General features: G+C 52.8%; 2 protein-coding genes across 11 annotated transcripts in view; one reads left to right on the forward strand and one right to left on the reverse strand.

The window, feature by feature from the left end:
• The window catches only part of WDR54 (WD repeat domain 54), a 307,575-nt gene that overhangs the window by 5,953 nt on the left and 278,206 nt on the right, over nucleotides 1-23,416 (reverse strand). For 2 of the 5 annotated variants that reach the window (XM_079991061.1, XM_079991062.1), the window contains exons 2-4: nucleotides 2,580-2,819; nucleotides 696-758; nucleotides 458-524 (exon numbers count right to left, since the gene is read on the reverse strand). In XM_079991061.1, the coding sequence (XP_079847187.1) occupies nucleotides 458-524; nucleotides 696-758; nucleotides 2,580-2,804 (355 nt within the window). In that variant the 5' untranslated portion in view covers nucleotides 2,805-2,819. Of the gene's footprint in view, nucleotides 1-457; nucleotides 525-695; nucleotides 759-2,579; nucleotides 2,820-5,852; nucleotides 5,872-6,171; nucleotides 6,197-8,090; nucleotides 8,154-23,416 lie in introns of those variants that run through there. The other 3 variants (XM_079991058.1, XM_079991059.1, XM_079991060.1) reach the window with 3 other exon arrangements.
• Nucleotides 6,261-22,400, forward strand: LOC307224225 (uncharacterized protein C2orf81 homolog; the record flags this gene model as incomplete). Of its 6 annotated transcripts, none has more annotated exons than XM_079990888.1 (5): nucleotides 8,306-8,638; nucleotides 9,480-9,542; nucleotides 10,932-11,153; nucleotides 13,110-13,316; nucleotides 21,323-22,400. In XM_079990888.1, the coding sequence occupies 5 exons, from the start codon at nucleotides 8,306-8,308 to the stop codon at nucleotides 22,319-22,321; spliced, it is 1,824 nt and encodes a 607-aa protein (XP_079847014.1). In that variant the 3' UTR covers nucleotides 22,322-22,400. The 6 variants fall into 6 exon arrangements, with proteins under 6 accessions (XP_079847016.1, XP_079847014.1, XP_079847015.1 ...); XM_079990889.1 differs by having other exon boundaries at nucleotides 8,306-8,623; XM_079990892.1 differs by having other exon boundaries at nucleotides 8,582-8,649.

Here is a 23,416-nt window from a genome sequence, read left to right on the forward strand (position 1 = left end):
CTGCTCTGGTCTGCCAGAAGCGGCTTAGTCATGCTGGCCACATGACCTGGAAGCTGTACGCCGGCTCCCTCGGCCAATAAAGCGAGATGAGCGCCGCAACCCCAGAGTCGGCCATGACTGGACCTAATGGTCAGGGGTCCCTTTATCCCTTTACCTTTTAAGCCTGGCAAAATAGAAAGGCTTTCAACAGAAGGCGCCCACTGAATCTCAAGTGGCGGCATGTTCCACAGGACTAAGAGAACTTGTACTTATTGTTGAAATGTATTTTTTTTTTTTAAGGGAGGGGAATATCTCCTGTCTTGGACGAAAAAGGTGGCACCTGCTATTGCTGCTGCTCAAGATAGGAAAGCACAATGGATTTTCACTGTTTGAAACATGGCAACCCCCCTTTTGAACTGGAAAGCAGGTGCCCTTCCCTCCCTCCAAGAAACCCTCCTGCCAGGAATAGAAAGGGTACCTGGAGGTGACTCCAAGCCCTCCAGGGCATGCCAGTACACCATGATGGACCCGTCCGACTCGTACATCTTGGAGGAAGGGGGAAAGAGCAGAGAGAGAAAGGTAAGAGGCGCTGGAGAATCCAGCAGGCGGTTCCCAGGGCCGGGCCAAATCCCAGAAGACGGGGTGGGTCTGGAAGGTCACCGGCTCGGGGCCTTTCTAGGGCAGAGGTTTCTGTGGCCCCCGGCTCCATTTCTCACCTGGATCCCCTTCCGTGAAGTCAGAACCAAGAGGACCCGGGAAGGGAGGACACACCAGGCAGCCTGGAAGACAAGGGTGCAAATAGAGGAAGCAGGAAGACGCCCTTCTCTGCCCCCTGCCTGCTTCCCCGTGGCCACAGAGGAAAGCACAGAGTTAAATGAGGAAGGCAATGCTTCAGAGCATGTGCAAAGCGCCTTCCAACTCTTCCCTCCCTCTCGAGCAAATGCAGCCATCACCTGGCCCAGCACTGAGCTGTCCACCTGGGGGCCAAAGAGACCTTCTCCTCTCCTAAGCTCTGGGCGAGGGGTCTTCTGTGGACTTCCTCGTCCTCCGTCACCTGTCAGGGGTGAGGGAAGTGCCAGCCTGCTCCGCGAAAGCTGGAATGCAAGGATGCCAGGTCCTCAAGGGACAGAGGAGGACTCCGCTCCTCAACTTGCTGGTGGCAAGGGCCGTTCAACAGTGGAAGGTGCTGGACTCTCCTTCCTTGGAGGTGTTTAAGCAGAGCAGTTGCGTGCCCATTGGTCAGGGATGCTTTAGTTGTGATTCCTGGATTGCAGCGGGCTGGACTAGATGACTCCATGGGGTCCCTTTCACCGCGACAGTTCTATGATTCTACATCTGTGGGCAGCAAGGCAAGGAGACCCACGGAGGCTGCCTGAGATGCCACCACACTCACAAGCCACACCACAGAGCCAAAGCCGGCCTAGAAAGGTGCCAGCGACTGGCTCAGTAGTGAAGGAAAGGCATTCTGCATGGGCTCAGGGGCACTGTTGTTCCTATTGTGCATTCTGGACTGGGACTCTGATAGAAAGGTCTGGGGCTGAGTTTAAATAAAGCCCTGCACTTCACAACAACAGCGGTAAGGTTATTGATTGCCAAAAATTGGAAAAGCAGCAGCATCCCAACTAAAACAGACGGGTTATCTAAAATGATGGAATACTTCCATATTGCCGAACTAACAGGGAGGATAAGAGGAGATATGGTACAAAAAGTGAATAAGGAGTGGGCTATCTTTAAGGAATACATCAAAACTTATGTGGAAAAGGTAGAATTTCTGACAGATATTCTGACAGTGAATCCAGAAAATGATTAGAGAGAAAGGAGAATAAAGTCAAGGCAGAAGAAGAGATTAAAGAAATAATGAAATACGTTTAAACTAGTTGGAAAAATAAAGTAGCATAACAAGAACAGCTGGAAGTCAAGTCACTTGGTGGGTGTCCGTGTGGGGTAGGTGTGTAGGTATGTTGATATGTACAGTGTAGGTAGGTAGTATATAGAGCAATGTAGGTATGTTTTATATTATGAAAATAAGGTAGTGTGTTGTGTACGTGTACAGTGGTACCTTGGGTTACTTACGCTTCAGGTTACATATGCTTCAGGTTACAGACTCTGCTAACCCAGAAATAGTACCTCGGGTTAAGAACTTTGATTCAGGATGAGAACAGAAATCGGGCTCCGGCGGCGCGGCAGCAGCAGGAGGCCCCATTAGCTAAAGTGGTGCTTCAGGTTAAGAACAGCTTCAGGTTAAGAACGGACCTCCGGAACACATTAATTACTTAACCCAAGGTACCACTGTATTATGTAAATGTATATGTATGTGTTTTATATGTACCTATGTTTTATACGTTAATAAAAACAATGAAAATAGATAAATAAATGAAAAAAGCCCTGCACTTCTGGCCAGGCAGACTCCTCTCTGCCCCAGCCTGTTCCAATCGCCCTTTCGATCAGCATGTTCTGGGCTGGCCAGTGTTGACGCCTCAGGGTGCCAATATTGGCTTCTCAGTGACAGCAGAGGAGCAGCTGCCCTGTGGGGAATTGATTGGGCAGGGAGCTGGGGATGGGCTCTCCTCCCTCTCCCTCCCTCCTGCCAGCCCCGTTACCTGGGTGATGATGGAGGCCCCGACGCCCAGGCTGCCCTCCTTGGCCTGCAGCTGGCGGTGGGAGAAGCTGAGGCCGTCGTCGGAGGCGCTCACCATGTTGACGGTGGTGCCATGCACGCTGGCAAAGTAGGTGAGCTGCTTGGCCGGGAGCGGCAGGACGCTCATGTTGTTGTACAGCGCCAGGCTGCTGTCCTTCAGCGAAATGCTCTTCTCCTTTCGGTACATCCTGCTGGGGGGAGACTGGGGGGGGGGGGAGAAGGGGCATGAGGCCATAAGAGTAATAATAGTAGTAGTAGTAGTTTCCCCAGCCACTCTGGGCAGCTTCCAGCAAAACACTAAAATACAATAACCTATTAAACATGAAAAGCTTCCCCAAACAGGGCTGCCTTCAGATGTCTTCTAAAAGTTTGGTAGTTATTTTTCTCTTTGACATCGGATGGGAGGGCGTTCCACAGGGCGGGCGCCACCACCGAGAAGGCCCTTTGTCTGGTTCCCTGTAACCTCGCTTCTCGCAGGGAGGAAACCGCCAGAAGGCCCTCGGAGCTGGACCTCAGTGTCTGGGCAGAACGTTGAAGTACTGGCCTCCAGGACTGGACTACAACTCCCATCAGGCCCAGCCAGTGCAGCCAATGGTCAGGGATGATGGGAACTGCAGTTCAGCCATGAAGGGCATCCACCTATGACGGATGCTTCAGTTGAGATTCCTGTGTTGCAGGGGCTTGGACTAGATGGCCCCTGGGGTCCCTTCCAACTCTACAGTTCTAGGAAGGTGTGAGGAGTCCTCCGCAGGTTCTGCCACCCTGGACCACCACGACTACCTGAGCCGCCAGGATTGCTTCTGACATCTTCTGCACCATTTGGAATTTTCACCTTGGCCCCTGAGGCTCCTGGGAGGTGCCCTGGCCCCATTCTTTTAATGTCTGGTGTTTTATTCTGATTTTAATATTCTGTTGGGAGCTGGCCAGAGTGGCTGGGGAAACCCAGTCAGATGGGCGGGGTATAAATAAATTATTATTATTATTATTATTAATCATTATCTTCCAGGCAAAGTGTCCCTGTGCTTCTTTTGCATACACTTAAGCTCCAACTGGGGGACGCAGGTGGCACTGTGGGTTAAAGCCTCAGCGCCTAGGACTTGCCGATCGAAAGGTTGGCGGTTCGAATCCCTGCGGCGGGGTGCGCTCCCGCTGCTCGGTCCCAGCGCCTGCCAACCTAGCAGTTCGAAAGCACCTCCGGGTGCAAGTAGATAAATAGGGGCCGCTTACCAGCGGGAAGGTAAACGGCGTTTCCGTGTGCGGCTCTGGCTCGCCAGAGCAGCGATGTCACACTGGCCACGTGACCCGGAAGTGTCTCCGGACAGCGCTGGCCCCTGGCCTCTTAAGTGAGATGGGCGCACAACCCCAGAGTCTGTCAAGACTGGCCCGTACGGGCAGGGGTACCTTTACCTTTACCCTTTAAGCTCCAACTGAAATATCAGGTGGTTATATCAGGTCCACTTCACTGCCATTTAACTCCAATGTTCCCTCCCCAAACCTTCCACACTCATGCGTGGCATCAGAATTACACATCAAGCGCCAGGCGCTGGATTCATGCTCCACAAAGGATAACACCATAGTAAATCTGCTGGACATGCACAAGATTCCTCACTGGTTTTCTTTTAAATATGCATGCATTAACAAAAATGAACGCTTGCACGCATGTATGAGGACTGAGGGAGGGAGCAGGCCGGGATTCTGGGTGCCCTGCGCTTCGTCCCTCGGGATCTGTTGCCCGTTCTTGACTCAGGCTCAGCTGCACGCAAGCCCAGAGCCATGCAAGGTGGACGGGAGCCATCCTGTGGCTTCATCAGCTGCAGAAACCCAGCTGGCTCCCTCTGCCCCCTCCCTGCCCTAACTAAGCAGGGCCTGATCCGCCAGAAAGTCCCTCTGCACCAGCTGGCTGGCAGGGGGCTCAAGGTCGCATGCACAGTTCTTCCCCTTCCCTGTTGTGTTTCCACAGCAACCCTGCAAAGGGAGGCGATGCAGAGAGAATGGGAGTGGCTCAAGGGCTGCCCACCAAAATCCATGTCCGAGGGAGGATTTGAACCTGGGTCTGGCCCCCGGAGCACCCCTCAGGAACACTTCCAGCCTCTAGAGAGAGAGATGGGCTAGGGGCTCCTGCTGGCGATTCCCTCCGGGCCCCCTTTGGCCCTCTGTGCCTTCAGGACATAGCTGTCAATGTTTCCCTTTTTAAAAACGAAATTCCCTTATTCCAAATAGGATTCCTTGCAAGAAAAGGGAAAAGTTGACAGCTATGCTTCGGGAGCTGCTCTTGCCGGTGCCTGGCTGAGGTCGGGTCAAGAGCTCGTGGGGTGTCAGGGCTGGTGTGTCGGAAAAAGTAAGGTAAAGGGACCCCTGACCATTAGGTCCAGTCGTGACTGACTCTGGGGTTGCGGCGCTCATCTCGCTTTACTGGCCGAGGGAGCCGGCATACAGCTTCCGGGTCATGTGGCCAGCAGGACTAAGTCGCTTCTGGCGAACCAGAGCAGCGCACGGAAACGCCGTTTACCTTCCCGCCGGAGTGGTACCTATTTATCTACTTGCACTTTGAGGTGCTTTCGAACTGCTAGGTGGGCAGGAGCTGGGACCGAGTAATGGGAGCTCAACCCGTCATGGGGATTTGAACTGCCGACCTTCTGATTGGCAAGCCCTAGGCTCTGATTTAGACCACAGCGCCACATGCGTTCCTCTATTATAGAGGAACGCAGTAAAGGACCCCTGGATGATTAAGTCCAGTCAAAGGCATACAAATAAAATGATGATGACGACGACTACAGGGTTGCAGCGCTCATCTCGCTTTCAGGCTGAGGGAGCCGGCCTTTGTCCCCAGGCAGCTTTCCGGGTCATGTGGCCAGTGTGGCACCCAGAAACCAATGTCCCCTCTGTGGAAGGACGTGTGGATCCAGAATTGGCCTCCACAGTGACTTACGGACTCATTGTTAAAACCGTGTTTATGGAAGACAATCTTACTCGGCTACAAGTGATTGCCAAAGAAGAAGATGGCTAAACTGCTTCTGGTGCAATGGAACACCGTGATGGAAACCAGAGCAGTGCATGGAAACGCCGTTGACCTTCCCGCCGGAGTGGTACCTATTGATCTACTTGCACTTCATGCTTTTGAACTGCTAGGTGGGCAGAAGCAGGGACCGAGCAACGGGAGCTCACCCCCTCATGGGGATTCGAACCACCGACCTTCTGATCGGCAAGCCCAAGAGGCTCTGGGGTTCCAATTCACCTGGCAGAGGGGGCGTCGCTGCCTCTCTGCCCGCCCTACCTGGCGGGGGGTTGTGCTGGGGGAGAAAGGCGGGCTCGAGAGGCCCAGCAGGCTCCGCTCCGCTCCGCTCCCTGCCTCCCTCCCTCCCTCCCTCCCCGCACGGTGACAACTAGCTCCTCAGGGCCAGGGCCCACCAACAGGGGCGGGGCGTGCGGAGGCCCCGCCCACCAGCGGGGGCGGCGGCCAAGTCACCGCCGCGCAGGGCGCATGCGCGCGCTCTCCCGCTCTTCCCGGCCCCCGCCGCCCCCTCCTCCCCGGCCCGCGGCGCCCTCCGCCTCACCCGCCGCCTTCTCGGCTGCTGCTGCTGCTCCTCCGGCCCGCTGGCCCCGCTGCCATGGAGACGGCGCCCGGGCGCGCTGACGTCACGACGGTGGCCTGCAGGGCGCGGGCGATTGGCGGCCGGGCGGAGTTGCCATGGCGACGCGGCTGCTGGCGGCGTCTCGCGGGGCGCGCCCGTCTCTGCGCGAAGTCTCCTCCACCTTCCTCAGCCTGGCGGTGAGGGCGCGAGGGCGCATGCTCGGGGCGGGGGGGGGGGGCGGCCGGCCGGGGCCGCCATGCGGGGCGGGAGGGCCGGCGGAACTCCCCGCCTCAGGAGCCGGCCGGGCCCGGAGGGAGGGGGCCCGGAGGGAGGGAGGGAGCCCCGGGGCCAGCTAGTCCAGCCCGCCGCTTCCCTGGCCCACCATCACCCTCCTAAAGCAGGGCTCAAGGCGGCTCCCGACATGACTGACACGCTGGAGCTGAGATCCCTGCTGCGAGACGGGGGGTTAGGCTGGATGACCTCGGGGGGTCCCTCGCCCCTCGCCAGCCCTCTGGTCCCGGGGTCAGTCAGCCCCGGGCCCTGCCTTGCAGCAGGGTGGAAGGAATGTTCTGGGGCCCCTTCCCACTCCAGGGGTCCGGCTCCAAGCTTCTGGCGGCGGCTCTAATAATAATAATAATTCATGATTATTTATACCCAGCCACTCTGGGCAGCTTCCAACCAAATATTTAAAACAATACAGTGGTACCTCAGGTTACAGACACTTCAAGTTCCAGACTCTGCTAACCCAGAAATAGAACCTCGGGTTAAGAACTTTGCTTCAGGATGAGAACAGAAATCGTGGTGCGGCAGCAGCAGCAGGAGGCCCCATTAGTGAAAGTGGTGCTTCAGGTTAAGAACAGTTTCAGGTTAAGAACAGACCTCCAGAACGAATTAAGTACGTAACCTGAGGTACCACTGTAATTGATCAGTGTAAACTCTTTAGGATTTGCGGGTGTTTAATTTTACTGTTTACTATTGGATTCCAGTGGACTGCTTCATTTGATATGTGTTGGAAGCCACCCAGAGTGGCTGGGCTGGGTGAGGTATAAATACAGTGGTACCTCAGGTTACAGACACTTCAGGTTACAGATGCTTCAGGTTACAGACTCCACTAACTCAGAAATAGTACCTCGGGTTCAGAACTTTGCTTCAGGATGAGAACAGAAATCACGCAGCAGCGGGAGGCCCCATTAGCTAAAGTGGTGCTTCAGGTTAAGAACAATTTCAGGTTAAGAACGGACCTCCGGAACGAATTAAGTACTTAACCCGAGGTACCACTGTACAGCGTCAGACATAAAAAACTTCCCTCAACAGGGCCGCCTCTGCTCGGCTGTTTCCCCGGGTCAGATGCAGCCCTGCAGCGCTGGAAGGGGTCCAGGGGCCGGATTCTGGACACCCTGGAGAACGGGAGGCCGGGCTGGACATTGGGATCCCTCCACGGGGTCTGATCCAGCAAACTCCTCTGACGTTCCTGGGAAATTCTCCTCTGGACATCAGAGCATCAGCGGAGAAGAGCCTTCGGCTGGATCAGGCCTCTGGGTCTCCCTCTGGCCAACCAGAAGCCCTAACTGGGAAAACCACAAACCTGACCCAGGCACAAGAGCAGCTTTCCCCTCCTGTGGCTCCAGCAACTGGGATTCAGAGGCACACAAATCAAATATTTTCCCACTAAGCATATATATTTTGACTTCCCTTCTCCGCTGTTGCGGTTTCTTATAATTTTATTTTAAAATACTGCATTTCCTACGTTAGTCCGTCTATTAATTGCTTCCTAATATTTCTATAGCATTACTTTGAACTGCTTGTCTTACGTTGATCCTGCTAACGAACTTCCTTGTATTCAAATATCCCACGAATTTCCCCCATTCCTTGATGAAATTCCTTTCCTCTTGGTTTCTTACTTGTAACACAGAACTGCGGAATTGGAAGGGACACCAGGGGTCAGTCATTTAGTCCAACCCCTGGAATATGTCCTACCGTCTTCTAAAGCCATCTCAATTAGTGGTCATCACTGCCTCCTGTGGCAGCGAGTTCCACCGTTTATCTCCCCGCTGCGTGAAGAAGGCCTTTCTTTCATCTCTCCTGAATCTTCCAGCTGCCCGGGCGTCTCTTCCGCATGAGCTCCAGCTGCCCTGCTCTCCCCTTGGCCTTCACCCTTGGGGTGTCCCCTGGTGATGGCCTGAAACTTCCGTCCTCCTCCCTGACCGTTGGTCCTGCTGGTGGCGGGTGCTGGACTGCAGATCCCCTGGCGGGGGTCCCGCTAGCTGGCCCCATGGCAACCGCCGCTCTGGGGCCCCGGCGGCTTCTCCTTCCTTCAACTCCTCTCTGTTCTCACTGTTCTCAGAACAATGAGCTTTGTGGGTTCTTTGGAATGGTCTGGCGGTTGGTGGACTGGGCTTCCGCTCTGGGACTCTGCGGTCCAGAGCGGCTGCAGGTGAGCCTCCCTCAGGTGGGCACCAGGTGGGTGGCCCTCCCAAAGGAGAGGGCAGGTAAAAATTGGCAAAGAAAGGGGTAGAGACCCAGAGGTGCAGGGTGACCCAGGTGCTTCGGGGGGGGGGTCTTCAGTCCTAGCGGTTTCATCACAGCTGAATTGATATCGCTTTGTTTCCTTTCCGGGGGGCAGAGAAGTTGGTAACAGGTTACAGGTCACCTGCATCTTGCGCATGCGTTACATTCTGGGGCGGCACACACATAAGTGCGCATAGTTGAGCTGCCCCATTCGAACTGCTCCTGCAACATGGAGGTGCTGCGTGGAATGAGTTTCTTGCTGCCCCCCCCATAAAACTATAAGGTTAAAACCTCTTTTTTGCAGTGTCTTTTCAGCACAAAAGAGCTTTTAAGCTCTCTGCCATCCATGTCTTTAATGCCCACGATTTAAGACAGCTGTCAGCTGCGTCAAGTTGAAATCGTGCAGGTGAACGGGCCTCAGTTGAAGATTCTGGGTGCGGTTTCTTGTAAGAACTTATTTCTTCTCATCTTTCGTTTGCGATCCCCACTCAGGCGCTTCCAGTTCCGACCAGCAAGCGGACACGGCCGGACGCCTGGGTTCCCTCTCCGGGCCTGAGGTTGAGCTGTCGCACCAGGGACACCCAGCCCCCTGCTGGCTGCTCTGCTTCTGTTTTCCTGCCATTGAAGTCCTTGGCCCCCATCCTGTCAGATGTTCTTCCTGCAGAGATAAGGCTGGCACCAGCCGGAGGGCCTTTTCACCACCTGTGGGAAAATTTCCCTCTTCTCCCGGACTTTCCCTAACCCTCTCTTATTTATTTCCTTGATTGTACCTTTGGTCTAAGGAGCTCCGTGAGGTGTGTCTGGCTCTCCTCTTCCTCACTGAATCCCCAGAGCAACCCTGCAAGGTAGGTGAGGCGGAGAGTCGGGGCCTGGCCCAAGGTCACTCACTGAGCTTCCAGGCTGAGTGGGGACTCGAACCATGGTCTTCCAGGTCAGAGTCTGACACTCTAACCCAGGGGTCAGCAACCTAAGGCCCATGGACCGGAAGCGGCCCCTGAGCCGCCCCCGAATTGAGATGCCCGCTTGCGCACTGCGCTAAACTGGCGCAGCGCGGTGCAGGGACTTGCTTCTGCGGCGCCGAAAACCGCATCTGCACAGACGCAGGTGCCAAAAATCACAGGCATGCGCTCAATCCAGCCCACAGAGGAATCTCCGCACGACCGATCCTGCCCAGGGAAGATAAACCTTGCTGACCCCTGCTCTAACCATTATGCTGCACAGCCTCTCCCTCCATATTGGTTCCTGGTGTCTTCAGCCATGATGGTGACTGTTGAGGATTATCTTCGTTGCCAGTTGCTACACGCTATCATTGCGTGAGCCGCTTTCCTTTTCTAATTGAAAAGCAGCGCAGAAATTTTTAATTAAGTAATTAAGTTCCTTCCTTGAGTGACAAGGATCAGACAAATCCGTGGAGAAGGAGAGGGCTGTGGATGGCCGCTAGCCGAATGCCTCTTCTCTGCAATGCTTCTGAATCCCAGTTGCTGGAAACTGCAGGAGGGGAGAGGGATCCCGTGTGCGAGTTCTGCTTGCGGGTTTCCTATTGGGGCATCCGGTCGGCCACTGTGACATCAGGGTGCTGGACTAGATGCCCCACCCCCCTTTGGCCTGATCCTGCTGCTGCTGGTCTCTTCTCATGCTGTTCAATCCATACTCCATTTATGGGAATCCATGTGGCAGAGGCAAGAGGCGGCCAGAACCCCCATCAGGGACCCTACAGAGCTGTGATCCCCTTTGCCCAAAGCTGGAAAGAGCCCAGAACTCAGAACAACCTATGGTGTCTGCAGAAGCCCCCAGATTCCCTCCAGGGCATCTTTGGCTCCTTGGAGATCCTGGGAATCTGCTGCCACGCCCCCACCCCCAGAGTAGGTGTCCCAGGCTGGGTGGACCAATGGTGTGAGCTGCGGGGAACCAGCTCCCTAAGCTACGCCAGCCTGCAGGCAGGGCCCTTCACCTTGTCCCTGCAGCCCATGCCAGCCTCGGGTGCTGAGTATCATTTCCTCCGAGAGCTGGTGCTGGGACCCAGAGCTTCCCTCCCAGAACTGAAAAACCAAGGAAGATCCTTCCTTTCTCACCCCAGTCCCCCTGCACCCCTTTTGGGGATCAGGGAGGGCAAGGGCACGGGAGCGTTCGTTGGCACCAGCGCCGTGCCCATGGACCAGGCGCAGAGCTGTTCCTTGCTCTCCCCCCCCATCTCAAGAGCTGACTCTGAGAGGTGCGCTCTGTTTCCCCCACAGAAAATGACGTCCCGCGTGACCCTGGCGAAGTCCCGGGCGGAGAGGTCGCGGCCGCCCACAGTGCCCGTCCCCCAGGTGGAGATCGTCCCGGGGCGCCTGACGGAAGGAGACTGGTTCTCCCTGCTGGGCTTTGAGGAAGCTGAGGATCACGTGGGCGACATCCTGGCAGGGCTGATGGATCAGGTCCTGGAGGAGTGCTTCAAGGTCTATTTGGAGAGGCAGGTGAGTCGTTCTTTGGGCAGCGCTGCCTTCCAGGGTAAGGAGGCCGCTGTTTGGGGCCCTGGCTGCATGCCAGAATCCCTTCGGTTTCAGACTCCAGGCCCCGCACCTTCTAGGAAAGAGAGGAGGTCATATATATATATATATATATATATATATATATACATACACACATATACATATATATATATATATAGCTTCAATGCCATTTGCATTTTTATTTTTATATTTTTATATTTATTTATTTATACCCTGCCCTCCCCAGCCAGAGCCAGCCACAGGGCAGATAACACCAGTAAAATTACAGTAAAAACATAATAGGGGAAAAAACCCAATTTAAAATACAGGTTAAAATGCAATTTAAAATGCAGCCTCATTTTAATAGTAGCCCATAGATCAAAACCGTAAGGAGAGGGAAACATAAGGGTCAGACTGAGTCCAAGCCAAAGGCCAGGCGGAACAGCTCTGTCTTGCAGGCCCTGTGGAAAGATGTCAAGTCCCGCAGGGCCCTAGTCTCTTGGGACACAGCGTCCCACCAAGTCGGGGCCAATACTGAAAAGGCCCTGGCCCTAGTTGAGACCAATCTAACCACCTTGTGACCTGGGACCTCCAAAATGTTGTCATTTGTGGACCGTAAGGTCCTCCATGGGACATACCAGGAGAGGTGGTCCCGTAGGTACGAGGGTCCTAGGCCACATAGAGCTTTAAAGGACAAAACCAGCACCTTAAACATGACCCTGTACTCTACTAGGAACTTCCTTATGATTATCATTCTGTGCTTTTAGCTTTTTCTCTCACTTTCTCTTTAAGCCACCCTGAATAACACAAGATAAATATAAGGATAAATGGATGGTCACCTGTCATGTGTGATCTGGTGGAGATTCCTGCATTGCAGGGGGTTGAACTAAATGTCCGCATGACTCGGGGTCCCTTCCAACGCCACCATTCTGTGATTCTATCAAGAATAAGAATAATTGGCACCTAACACAGCATCTTAAAAAGCAGAGACATCACCTTGCCAACAAAGGTCCGTATAGTTAAAGCCATGGTTTTCCCGGTAGTGATGTATGGAAGTGAGAGCTGGACCATAAAGAAGGCTGATCGCCGAAGAATGGATGCTTTTGAATTCTGGTGCTGGAGGAGACTCTTGAGAGTCCCATGGACTGCAAGAAGATCAAACCTCTCCATTCGGAAGGAAATCAGCCCTGAGTGCTCACTGGAAGGACAGATCCTGAAGCTGAGGCTCCAAGACTTTGGCCACCTCATGAGAAGAGAAGACTCCTTGGAAAAGACCCTGATGTTGGGAAAGATGGAGGGCACAAGGAGAAGGGGATGACAGAGGACGAGATGGTGGGACAGTGTTCTCGAAGAGACCAGCATGAGTTTGACCAAACTGTGGGAGGCAGTGGAAGACAGGAGTGCCTGGCGTGCTCTGGTCCAGGGGGTCAGGAAGAGGCGGACACGACTAGACAACTAAACAACAACAACAATATGTTTCGTTTCTTAGCCCAGCCATTGCAAACAGCTTGGAATCAGAGAACTGCAGAGTTGGAAGGGCCCCCCCAGGGCCATCTAGTCCAGCCCTCTGCAATGCAGGAATCCCAGCATTTTTTGCAGGCACCGAAAGGGATAGGCTGAAGGTGTCCATCCCGTATCAAGGAGCCTGACGGCCTGGCCTTTTGAAAGACGCCAACCAGGTGTGCATGTGCCGCGGCTGCAAATTTTGCCCCTCAGCCTAAGCTTCCTGCCTGCCCCTCTGACTCTGATGCTCAGAGCGGGGCTGTTTGTGGGAGAGCGCAGTGTGTGTGTGTGTGTGTGTGTGTGTGTTTCTCTTTCTCTCCTTGGGGTTTCCAGACCGGCTGGGGGGGGGGCGGTGAAGCCGTGAGCCTTGGAGCGGACCCTGCCAGACCCTCGACCTCCCCAATCTGCTGTTCACCCTCCGCTCTGCCCCCTCCCCAGTGCATCCCCTACGTCATCACCCAGGCCCGGGACGCCATGCTCCAGATCATCGAGTGGCGCTTCCTGGTGCGAGACGAGGGCGAGGCCGGGGTGCCCGCGGAGCCCACCTGGCAGGAGGACGAGGAGCCTGTGGCCGGCATCACCGACTCCTGGGCCCAGGGCTCTGTGCCTGTGCTGCAAGCCATGCCGCGCCCGGAGGAGTCAGAGGTAGGAGGGCAGGGGGGCTGGCACACCGGCCAGGCTGGCGAGGGATGTCATCGTCCTGCTGGGGCTGATGAATTCAAGATCCTTCCAATAACGCTTGGGGGGGTGTGGTCAGGGAGGCATCCAGAGGAGGGCTGGGTGGACCAGGGGCCCCAGAGGACAGATCCTACCAGGAGGGCAGAAGGGACAGGGGGTGCTTGGCCCGCAGAGAAGGCCTCAGCTGGGTGGTATATCCATATATTGTCCAAAACCATATCATGACCTCCGTTTCATCATTTTTGACCTACACCTTGGCTCCCGAATGCCGCAGACCTGGAAGTGACTGTTCCGGTTTGCAAACGTACTTTGGAACCCCAACATCCGACGGGGCTTCCGCAGCTTCTGATTGGCTGCAGGAGCTTTCTGCAGCCAATCAGAAGCCGCGCCTTGGTTTCCGAACGTTAAATGGACTTCTGGAACGGATTCCGTTCGACCTCCGAGGTACAACTGTATTGCAAATCATGCTGCATGTGCGCTCCCCAAAAATCACAGTGCAGGAAATAGCATGAATCCAGCCAGAGCCTCTACGTAGCTCCATCCCTCTGTCAGACATTGTGATAGATCAGTATATTGCAGTGTTCAGCTGGTGATATAATTGAAAACCAATTTTGCCCCTCCCTAGCTCACAATGGGCTTAGTTCCTAGCAGGTTGAAGGTCTCCCTGGGATGTTGCGGCAAATGTGGCATGGCAGCATCATGCTGCAGCTTCCCTGCTGCTCTCGTGAGGTGTTGCGTCCTCCAGGGAGGGCCGGAGCTCCGTGGCGGAGCTGAAGGCTTCGGGTTCAGGCCCCAGTGGCAGCATCTCTGGTTAGGGCTGGGAAAAACTCCCTGCCAAATACTGCGCAAGATGGACTCCGTGTCCCTGGCCTGGAAGCCGCAGTTCCTCCTGCCCTGGAGGCTGGTGTAGTTGACTGCCAAGGTCCCAGCAGAATGACTTCATTTCAGAGAGGAAGTGAGCAGGTGGCCTTGGCTGTAAAAGAGCCGCAAGTTACCTTGTTCCCCTCCTCCTGGACCGACAGCGTTCTGGCAGCGGCACAAGCCGTGAAAATCCCTCCCCGTTTAGCAGAGCCCTCCAGCAAAGTTCACGCTTTGCCCTTTCACCTGAACTGCCCCCATCCCTCTGCAGTTTTGCCAAGGTCCCCTGCCTGACTCCCCGGAGAGCCTCTTGCCTAGAAATATGGAACCAATGTCTCCCCCACAAACACCGGGATTTGTCTCTTCTTCACTAGGAGGACTTGGAATAGTAGCTTGTAATAATAATAATAATAATAATAATAATAATAATAATTTATTTATACCCCGCCCATCTGGCTGGATTTCCCCAGCTACTCTGGGCGGCTTCCAACAGAATGTTAAAATACAATCGTCTATTAAACATTAAAAGTTCCCCTAAACAGGGCTGCCTTCAGATGTCTTCTAAAAGTCTGGTAGTTGTTTTTCTCTTTGACATCTGGTGGGAGGGCGTTCCACAGGGCGGGCGCCACCACCGTGAAGGCCCTTTGCCCAGTTCCCTGCCACCTCACTTCTGGCATGGAGGGAACCGGCAGAAGGCCCTCGGCGCTGGACCTCAGTGTCCGGGCAGATATCTTGATTCTGCTCTTCAAACCCCCAGTTTTGGGGCTAACCTTAGAGTCACAGAACCAGAGTTGAAAGAGTTCCCTGAGAGTCATCAAGTTCCATCCCCTGCAGTGCAGGAATCTCGTCTCAGGCATCCCTGACCAATGGCCACCTGACCTCGCCTTAAAACCCCCAAGGAAGGAAAGTCCACCATCTCCCAAGGGAGACTGTTTCACTGTCAAAACAGCTCTGCTACCATAGCAGCAAAGCCTAGTCTTTCAAAACATTGCAAAAAAGAAACCCAACCCCATGATTTTTTAATTTTATGTTAGGAATGTTGATATTTGCAGTGTCCCGTGCACAGCGGAATGATGAGGAATACGTGCCAACATGCTCTATATTGCTTTATTTACATTTCAAAGCTGGTAGGTTACAGAAAAACATCTTGCCTCTGCCGGAGCAGAGAATGCATCCTCTCTCCTCTGAAGCACGGAGAGAACAACAGACACTGAACTGCAAAGAACAGTGAAAAACAGGAAACCAGTGTACGTCACATCCAGTCTCCCTTTCCCGTGAGAAAACCCAACAGTAACTCTGATTGGAATGTAAACATAGTCTTGTGACAAGCCCTTTCGCTGCACAGTGAAGAGAGCAGAAACCAACATCCTCCCCCTTTCTGTGAACATCACTGGGCAGCGTGTTCGTACAATATCAGTACAAACCCAACTTCTGCACATAGGTACAGTGTTGATCCCTTGATACAATCTTGGACAATACATCAGCAGGAATTTCATTACCTGGCATATAGGACACCGTTACGAGTCCCTTCTGAATACGTTCCCTAGCATGTTGCACCTTCAATTGCAAGTGCTTCGTGCTTTGCTTACAACCTTCAGAATTCAGCAAAGCCAAACATGCTTTGTTGTCCTGGTAAACCTGGATTGGACATTTGACAGGAATTTTCATGTCTTTGCACAATTGTAACAACCATTCACAATCCTTAAGTGAATAAGACAGTGCATTCAGTTCAGCTTCACAAGTACTTAAGCTAACTGTTGTTTGCTTCTTGCATGACCAATCAAATAGACCCTGATTGTACATATAGCAAACTCCAGACGTACTTTTCCTGTCTGTAGTGTCACTTCCAAAACTTGCATCTGCAAATATCTCAAGACCACCAGACTTCTGATTGTTAAATCTCAGTCTGTAATGCATAGTGCCTTTCAAATACCACGCTATGCGTTTCAGAGCTTTCCAATCCTTAACAGTAGGATTGTTGACTTGTCTGCTTAGCAAATTACAGCTAACAGCAATGTCTGGTCTTGAACATCTGGCAATGAAGTTTAGCTTGCCTAGCACACTTCTGTACAGTGTAGTGTCAGAAAATGCTTCTTCAGTGTCATCTACCTGATAACCTGTTGTCATCGGTGTGTCTACAGGGTTAGCATCCATCAGGTTTAGTTTGTTTAACACATCAGCAATTTTCCGTGACTGGTGTACTAGAATGTTACCATCTTGATCTCTCTCTATTTCCAGAGATAGGTAGTTGTTTACCTCACCAAGATCTTTCATGTCAAAGTGCTCTTTCAGTTGAGCTAGGGCGTTATTGTACATTGTGACATCATCCCAAAAGAATAAAAGATCATCAACATAAAACAAACAATACAATTTCTTTTGCCCCTCCTCTTTGACAAATACACATGGATCAGCTTTCCCTTGCATAAAACCTAGAGAAAACAATACTTCAGTGAGTTTTGTGTGCCAATACCGTGCACTTTGTTTGAGACCATAAAGGGACTTTTTCAGAGCACAAACAAATCCCTGTTTTACCTGTACGCCATCAGGTGGAAGCATATAAAGTGATTCATCTAGAGATCCGTACAGAAAAGCTGTATTCACATCGTGGTGACTAATGTGTAGATTCTCCTCGGCAGCTAGCTTGAGCATAAGCCTAATGCTCTCATACCTCACTGTGGGTGAGTAGGTCTCGTGATAGTCTTCACCTGGTACCTGTGCAAAACCTCTGGCTACCAATCTGGCTTTGTGTCTGACTATCTTGCCATTTTGATCAGTCTTCGCTTTGAAGACCCATTTGCTTCCTAGCAGTTTCATTCCTGGAACTACTGGAACAAGTTCCCATGTTTTGTTCCTTTCCAAGGAATCAAGCTCAGCCTTCATGGCATTTAACCATGGCTCAGTTTCCTTTGAATCCAAATCCTGGATTTCTTGGAAACTTGAAGGTTCAAATACCTTCTTGGAGCTTTTAACAGCTGTTACTGCTATCTTAGCAAACTCATCAGCAAATCTCTTTGGAGGTCTGCCTTTTGTTGCTCTTTGTGACCTGCGAATTAGCCTTAGGTCTTCAACACTCTCCTCTTCCTTCTTAGGAGAAAAGTGACCTATTGTGAACAATGGTTCCTCCAATTCTTGATCAGAGCTTTCAGAGGGTTGCATAGAGGCTTTCGCACTCTTGAAATCCTCTGAATCACCCGATTCAGTTTCAGACTCAGAATCAGAACTTTCATCAGTGGGTGTGGGTTGCTGTGGCTGCTTTTGACTATCCTCAGTCTCATCACTGTCATCAGGATAACATTGGAAAATTCCCACATTCTCCCCCCACTTGGCATTGTACTCAACACTTCTTGTGAGCTTAATTGTCTTAGAGTCAGTCATCCTTATTCTGTAAGAACCTTTCTGATAACCTAGAAAGATACCATGCAAACCACGCTTGTCTAACTTGGAGTTTTGTGGTGAGTGAACCCACATGTCAGAACCAAAAATTCTCATGTGTTTGATGTATGGTTTCTTGCCAAACATCTTCTCATAGGGGGTACAACCAATCGCTGAAGATAACCTGCGATTATAACTGTAAGTGAAACATGAGAGAGCTTCGGCCCAATAACTCTCTGGAAGATTTGCATCATGTAGCAAGGTTTTTAACCCTTGAAGCAATGTTTGATTTGCCCGTTCCACAAGTCCATTCTGCCATGGCGAGCGAGGACTAGACAAATCGTGTTGAATTCCTTTCTCAGTCAAAAAAGCTTCAAACTGCTGAGAAGTGAATTCTCCTCCGCGATCACTGAAAAGAGTCTTTACCTTCTTACCATGCACATTTTCCAACCAAGCACAGAATTCCTTGACCCTAGGAAAAGCCTCTGATTTCTGCTTGAGATTGTACACATAAATATACCTGGAAAATGCATCAATGAGAACCATGAAGTACCTATTTCCTCCCAAAGAGGGCGCTAGTGGTCCAACCAAATCAGCATGAACAATTTGGTATGGTTCTGTAGCTTGCCTACTAGACACCTTACCTTTCGCAGCCATTTTCACCTTGTTTGCTGTGCATGCCTTGCACTTCATGTGGTACCTGCAGGGTTTAATAGTCATACCTTCAACCAGGGCAGGCATTTTAGATACTGCCTCAAAATGCAAATGACCAAATTTTCGATGAAAATCATGAATACATTCTGCATGCAAACTTTTGTTAGAACCTGCAATGCAACAAGTGTCATCCTGCACAACATCATCATAATACAAAACATATAAACGATCAACATATTCAGCATACAATACATAATCATTTTTCTTTGTGATGATGCACCTTTTGTTCTTAAAGGAAACGTCAATTTTCCGCTCGTTCATCTGTCCAACGCTGAGCAGATTATGTTTGGCATCCGGCACATAAAGTACATTCTGTATCGATAAGTCCAAACTGTGAAGAACAACAGTTCCGTAGCCTTTACTGGGGATTGTGTGGTCATCCGCCTGGTGAATCGCACCTTCCTGCGGTGTAAACGACACGAACAGTCGCTTATCGTTGCACATGTGGTGCGTTGCCGCTGAATCAACAACGAAGAAAGATCTAGACGTCTTCTGGACCTCTGCAACTTTTGGAGTGAAGCGTGAGACCATTGCCTTGGGCTGCGTTGTCCTGGACACAGGACCTCTGCCTTTGCCTCGGCCTTTTCCACGCGATGAGCTTTCGCTGCGCTGCTCTGTCTTGGCCCTGGGATATTTGCATTCCCTCTTCATATGGCCTAGACGTCCACACGAGTAGCATTTCACTGCCTTCAAAGCTTTGGCGCCATCTGGTGGTTCCACTGCACTATGGGATGACGACTGTGAAGTCTCCCCCTTACCCATGCAGCCAGCACCCCGGCGATCTGCTTCATTCTGAATCACGGCAGTAACATAATCCACTGTCAGCTGAGCGGTAGGCCGTACAGCAATCTGAGTCGCAACAGACTCCCAACCTGAACCCAAAGATTGTAGTATCATGAAGGAATACACAGCCTCTGGAAAGTTGAGTCCTCTCTGTTGCAGCTCATGTCTCAGATTCTGCATCTCCATCAGATGTGTACGCACATCTCCACCTTCAGCAAGAGCCATATTATGCAGCTTGTTAAAATAAAACATAGTAGATCCAGCTTCTGTCCTCAAGTGAGCCTCTCTCAAAACGTCCCAAATTTCTCTGGCTGAGGTCTTATCACGCAATAGACAGAGCTCTTCTGGGGATACTATCAATGTAAGAGTTCCCCTTGCTTTGGAATCTTTAGCTTTCCATGCATCTGTAATTGGAGCTGGGGGGGGTGTCTGTAATAACCTCAAACAGACCCTCTTTCCGCAGAATAGCCTCTGCATAGAGAACCCAGTCCGCATAGTTTTTCTTATTGAGCTTAGGAATCCCACAAGCATCCTGAAGGGCCATCATGACTCTGGCATTAGCCTTCTGCGCCATCTCTGCTGCTTTAAATCAAGCTGCTTTATACAAGCTGCGTCTCTGCTGCTTCAAGCCTCATTCCAAAGGCAAGTTCAAAAGTGCTTTCTCTCTGCTGCCTTAAATAGTGCTGCGTCACTATTTTCTGCAGCTGCTTTACTCCAAGAGCACTTTTAAAAGTTACTTTCGATTTCCCCAGCAAAGTAACTTGATCCTATGATCCTTTGCCTGTGTCCGGCAAACGGCTATAAAAGTTCAAAGTCCAGCCATAAAGCCATTAATTAGAAGCTGGCAGGCTGCCCGGAGCAGTAGCACATACCTCATCAATCATCTTGATGCGCAGAGATAGCGTCCGATCCGTCCTTCTGCATTCCGATCCTTTTGCCGGCATTCAGATGACTGCGTCTTTCTGGGCCGATAACCAGGAATGTTGATATTTGCAGTGTCCCGTGCACAGCGGAATGATGAGGAATACGTGCCAACATGCTCTATATTGCTTTATTTACATTTCAAAGCTGGTAGGTTACAGAAAAACATCTTGCCTCTGCCGGAGCAGAGAATGCATCCTCTCTTCTCTGAAGCACGGAGAGAACAACAGACACTGAACTGCAAAGAACAGTGAAAAACAGGAAACCAGTGTACGTCACATCCAGTCTCCCTTTCCCGTGAGAAAACCCAACAGTAACTCTGATTGGAATGTAAACATTGTCTTGTGACAAGCCCTTTCGCTGCACAGTGAAGAGAGCAGAAACCAACAGTAAAATGCCCTGTTGTTTCTCGAGGAAGGGCGGTGTATACAATGAATAAATAATAATGATATTATAACCAGTCAGCTTCTCCCACCCAGTGCAACAGGCTGGCTTCTAGCCCCTTGGCCTGTGTTCTTAAATGTTTTTAATTGGTTTTTCAAAAGGAACATGAGACCACAGCACCCCTTAGTAAGCAACTTCCCCTCCTCACCCAATTTCCCCAAACCAGAGGGTCCTATGGAGAAGCATTTTTCCAAGGTTCAAATGCAACTCTGGTGGATGCCATTGTAACGGACATAGTGCCCTGTCTCTATGAAACTGTCTCTTCCCAGCTTAAGGCTTTAACTTCCTTGGTCCGTTTCCCTGAAAACTTTTTTCTCCAATGCGACCTTTGCGAGTGTTCCAGAGATTTCCAGTTTGGGCCAACAAGTTCTTGGGTGTTTCCTGAAAGAAGAGCGATCGGTGCTTCTTATCTCAGATGGACATTGTCATTTTTAAAGGTCGCTAACAATGTTCAAGGGACGCGGGTGGCGCTGTGGTCTAAACCACAGAACCTAGGGCTTGCCAATCAAAAGGTCAGCGGTTCGAATCCCCGCGATGGGGTGAGCTCCTGTTGCTCGGTCCCTGCTCCTGCCAACCTAGCAGTTTGAAAGCACGTCAAAGTGCAAGTAGATAAATAGGTACCGCTCCGGCGGGAAGGTAAGTAGTGTTTCCGTGTGCTGCTCTGGTTCGCCAGAAGCGGCTTAGTCATGCTGGCCACATGATCCGGAAGCTGTCTGCGGACAAACGCCAGCCCCCTCGGCCTATAGAGCGAGATGAGCTCGCAACCCCAGAGTCGTCCACGACTGGACCTAACGGTCAGGGGTACCTTTACCTAACAATGTTCAAGTTGGGATGCTGATCTTCTGGTCCCTCGGCTGATCTGGCCAACGTCTCTCCTCCAGGTTCCCAGACTCCCAGAGGAAGTTCCTCGACTCCCGGAGGAGTCCCCCGTTGCCAAAGAGGAGCCCGCAGGGCCCTCCGATCTTGCTGCTCAGGGCTTCCCCCTGGGGACCCCCAGGTGGGAGGCAGAGAAGCTGGCCCAGGAGTCCTTGAAGGAGGTGCGGCCCACCAGGTCCCGCAGCAGCAAGGCGGTGCTGAAGTCCGGAACCCAGCTGCCCCACCTGGTGTCCATCGCCCCCCTGCCGTCCCCGCTGCCGACCTGCAAGAGCAGGCTGGGCCCCCAGGCCTACTACGGGCCCCTGCAGGCGTCCAGGCTGAGCGACATTGTGAAGCCGCTGGCCGGCTCTGAGAAGGAGCTGCTCCTGCGCCAGCTCTCCCAGATGCCCGTGGAGGAGGCCTCGCGCCCGTGCCTCCTGCCGCTCTCCTGCAGCAATCTGCTGCGCATCCAGCTTGGCCGCCCGCCCAACACCCGGGATGTCTTCTACGACCAGGCGGGCAACATCACCGCCGCGCCGCGCCTGGAGCCGGCCAGCCTGCCCAAGCGCTGGGTCAAGCCCTCGGCCGAGGTGGTGGACCCGGAGGTGGAGTCGCAGCAGCAGGAGGCCCTGAAGACCGTCTCGGGGCGCAGAGCCCCCAAGCTGCCCAGGGGCCCGGCCGAGAAGGGCAGCGCCCACGGCGAAAGGCTGCAGGGTGGGCGGAGGAGCCTGGCGGAGAAAGCCGCCCAGCCGCCCAGCCCGGCCGGAGGGGTCCTGCAGCCCACCAGCTTCGTCTTCGTCAAGCCCAACTTGCTGACCCAGGCGGTGCAGCTGGCCACGGGGGTGACCCTCCGGTGTGTGGGTGGCGTCCGGGAGAAGGTCTCTCCCCATGCGCACCAGGAGGAGGCCAAGGAGGGGCCGGGGAGCCTCCACCCCATGTGCCTTCGGGTGCCGAGCCCCAGCCGACAGCGCATCCTCCAGCAGCCCAAGCCTCTGCCCCGCTTGCGCCCGGGAGCTGCCCTCTGATCGGCACAGCCCTGCCCTCCCTGACCCCCCATGCACCCTTTGATCTCCTTGTAGCTTAATAAACGGAGAGGTTTTTGGAGCCTGGTTTCTCTCATTGTCTGCCTCACCACTGCAACGCCTCCAGAACTGCCTCTCCCCCTAGGAAGCAAGCCAGACCCTCCCACCTGAGGCCCTTCTTTGTGTGACTCCTCGGGAGGTCCGGAGGGTGGCACCACGAGAACGGGGCCTTTTCGGAGGTGGCCCCCTGCTTGTGGGATGCACTCGCTAGGGATGTTCACCTGGCGCCTTTGCTACATATCTTCAGGTGCCAGGCAAAAATGTTCCTCTCCAACCAGCCTTTGGCTGTTATAATGTGACCTTTTAATGTGCCCACAGGGTTGGGGCGATGGTCATTGTTTTTTTAATTATTTTGTTCCGCATTTTGTGGTTTTCTGTCGCAAACTGGCCTTTGGATGGAGAGTGGTATATAAATTTAATAAATAATAATTGTTGGCTGCCGCAGGTTCTCCGGGTAGCAGCCAAATCCACGCCCCCCAGCAGACAGTTGTGTTTTTAATTTGCAGAAGGGAGTGGCTCTGGGGCCCAGGCCTGCCTGGAAACCTTATGCCCTGGCCCAGAAGGCCTGCCTCCAATCCCAGGTGTGCTCCGGGGACAGAGAGAAATACTTTGCATGTGCTCAGAGGCACCAATGCTGTTCCTGGAGCCCCAGGGCTATCCCTCCTGCCTGGTTGCCTCCACAGATCGAGGTGAGGGGGGAAGGGGGGACCCCAAGACACAAGCAGGCCTAGCTGGGTTTCAGCCGAGAGCTTGCCTAGCCAGTGGGGTGGCTCCTCCCTTGAGGCACAGGGGGCAGGAACAGAGCTTTTGGGGGAGGGGGTGCTGGCTGGCTGGCTGGCTGGCTGGCTGGGGTGAAAGCTCCTGCATGGGGTGCCCCCTCATGAATCCTTCTTCATTCATTGAGGGCAGGTGGCTTGTTGAGAAGAGTTGAGAAGAGGCCATTTGCACAGGAGATAATCTAGGGGCTGCCAGGTTGAGCTGATGGCAGCTCTGGAGGGCACCCCATGGACCACCCCCCATTCAGAGCTTTGTCCCTTA

The sequence above is a fragment of the Podarcis cretensis genome (genome assembly GCF_951804945.1).
Source record: "Podarcis cretensis genome assembly, chromosome: 9".
In the NCBI taxonomy this organism is placed as follows: domain Eukaryota; kingdom Metazoa; phylum Chordata; class Lepidosauria; order Squamata; family Lacertidae; genus Podarcis; species Podarcis cretensis.